Source organism: Pteropus vampyrus, unplaced genomic scaffold (genome assembly GCF_000151845.1).
Source record: "Pteropus vampyrus isolate Shadow unplaced genomic scaffold, Pvam_2.0 Scaffold1000002756, whole genome shotgun sequence".
Taxonomy (NCBI): domain Eukaryota; kingdom Metazoa; phylum Chordata; class Mammalia; order Chiroptera; family Pteropodidae; genus Pteropus; species Pteropus vampyrus.
The window spans coordinates 1-2171 of NW_011917158.1; the positions used below are offsets into that span (position 1 = coordinate 1).

At 61.8% G+C, this 2171-nt stretch overlaps 1 protein-coding gene across 1 annotated transcript; it reads left to right on the forward strand.

Annotated features, from left to right (window-relative positions):
• Positions 1-928: 928 nt before the first annotated feature.
• Positions 929-1869, forward strand: LOC111735521 (the record flags this gene model as incomplete). The annotated part of the gene is made up of 2 exons (XM_023527032.1): positions 929-1081; positions 1311-1869. Coding segments are annotated over exons 1-2 (712 nt in total), but the record flags the coding sequence as incomplete, so codon positions are not given.
• Between the last annotated feature and the right edge of the window lie 302 nt (positions 1870-2171).

Genomic DNA, 2171 nt, shown 5'->3' on the forward strand with positions numbered 1-2171 from the left:
TGGCTGCTGAGAGGACTGTGAGAGGGCAGGAATAGAAGTCAAGAGTTGTCACTGTGGTTGTGACCCTGGAAAGTCACGGTAGCCCCTCTAAGCCTGTTGCTTCACACGTGTGTCATGAGAATCAATATGGGAGTGAGTAAAGTACACTTTGGAAAGCTGAAAAAAATGTATAAATGCGAGAGATTCCAGGTCTCCCTAGAAATGGAAGGGGAGCTGCTGAGTTAGGGTCGTGGGTGGAAGAGAGAGTGCTGGGTGTCCAGAGTCCGTACCAGGGCACCCCACATCGGAGCCAGCCCGCTTTTGCAGCCTAGGTCACAGGGGCCCTCAAAGGCCTCAGGGGCTGGGGAGGGAACACCTGCTGGAGGCTCTTGACTCCTGAGAAGGAAGTGGCATCTGGTTTTTGACTAGCCTTGAAGCTGAAGCCAGGGGTTCATTACGTTTTGTGGGGAGCCCGGAGGCAAGCGTCGGATTCCCTTCCAGCCACTCAAATGCACACACACCATTTTTTCATTCTCGGTCAGGAGCGTTCTCTGGAACTTTCTGATAGCATTCATGAACTCTGGCTTAAAGACCCCTCAGCTAGAGGAAGCGGGAAATGAGCGGGGAGACACTTGCCTTTTAAATTCTGCCTCTTCCCCCACCCCCGCCCGCCCCCTGTAATCTTTGTAGCTCAGATTGGGGGGGAGGGGGAATGGGGACCGCCTTGATGCACCTAAGGGCCGGTGGTGGGAGGAACTTCCCCTGACTCTTGGTATCTGCTACTGGGGGTGACTGAGGGGGACTTAAGTTTTCTTGGAGAAGTTGCCGCTGGCTGTGGGAGGCCTCCTTCCCCCCGGGGGCTCTGGGGCCTTGGGGGGGGGTCTCCCGATGGGGCCAGGGAGGGAACCGAGACGTGCGCTTATCAGGCCACGCCCGCGAAGGTGGTGCGATGCCGCCCGGCCCGCAGCCCGGTCCGCCCCCATCAGCAGGGCGTGCAGCGGCGACGGCAGCGACGGTGGGGACCCGGCTAGGCGTCGCGGGGCGCTACATGCGGAGCGTGCGGCCGCCGCAGACGGTGGCCGCAGCGCTGTCGGCGTTGGGGGTGAGGCGGCGTTGCATAAGCGCAGGGGGAGCGGGGGAGGGGGGGAGGCGGGACCCCCGCCCCCACAGCGGGCCGGTGGGTGGGCCGGTCTCGGTGTCCCGGGCGGGGCGCGGCGCGGCGGCAGTGGTGGGGGGTGGCGGCGGCGCCCTGGCCGCTTCCCCATTCTCCCCATTCGGGCGCGAGAGCCATGGAAACACTGAGGGAGTCCGTGCTACACTTGGCCTTGCAGATGTCGACCTACAAGCGTGCCACGCTGGACGAGGAGGACCTGGTGGACTCGCTCTCCGAGGGCGACGGGTACCCAAATGGTCTGCAGGTAGGAGCCCGGGCTCTTTACGAGACCCCAGCCCGAGGGAGCCAGGCATGCGCGCCGGTGCTGCCCCCGCCCCCTTCCTGCCTGCCCGGGAGGGGTCCGTGCCAGCCGGCAGCTCTGGGCAGCACTGGGCTGCATGGGGTGGGGGGTAAAAGCTTTAATGGGGCAGAAGTACTCCCCGGGGATGTCCCTCCCCTCAGCAGCTCTGCCGGTGCCCAAATCCTCCTGACCACCTGCTCCTCGGGCTACAGCCCAGGTGGCAGAGTTGAAGCACACACCCTCCCCACTCCTCCAGAGCTGAACTGGCCCAATTCCCTTTCACAGAAGAGGCAGGTCCTGAGCACTGAGGGACTTGCCCTGGGTCACACAGCACATTACTGGCAGAATCTAAAACTATCCAGTTTTAGCACAAAAGCCCTGCATCCCTGGTACCCCCCTCAGCTCTGGGCACACTGGGTGGTTGGTTACCCTATCGGTAGGGTGAATCCTATTCTTCCTCTTTCCCCCTAACTACCTGAATCTCTGGGGTGAGGGGAGGAAGCCATTCTCTGCCCGCTTTCCCTGCCACTTTTCAGCCTACTGGGTACGACCATTTCCTCCCCTCCCAGGATCTGCCCCTGTGAGAATCCTATACCTCCCTGCCTTGTGGCACAGCAGTGAGCCTGGCTGCTTTCTGCTCTTCTCTCTCTGCGAGGCCGAGCCTAGACCGTTCTGACCAGGACTTCAGCCCTGGTGGGGTTTGACTCAGCACGTGGGTGGACCAAGTTGGAAATCTCA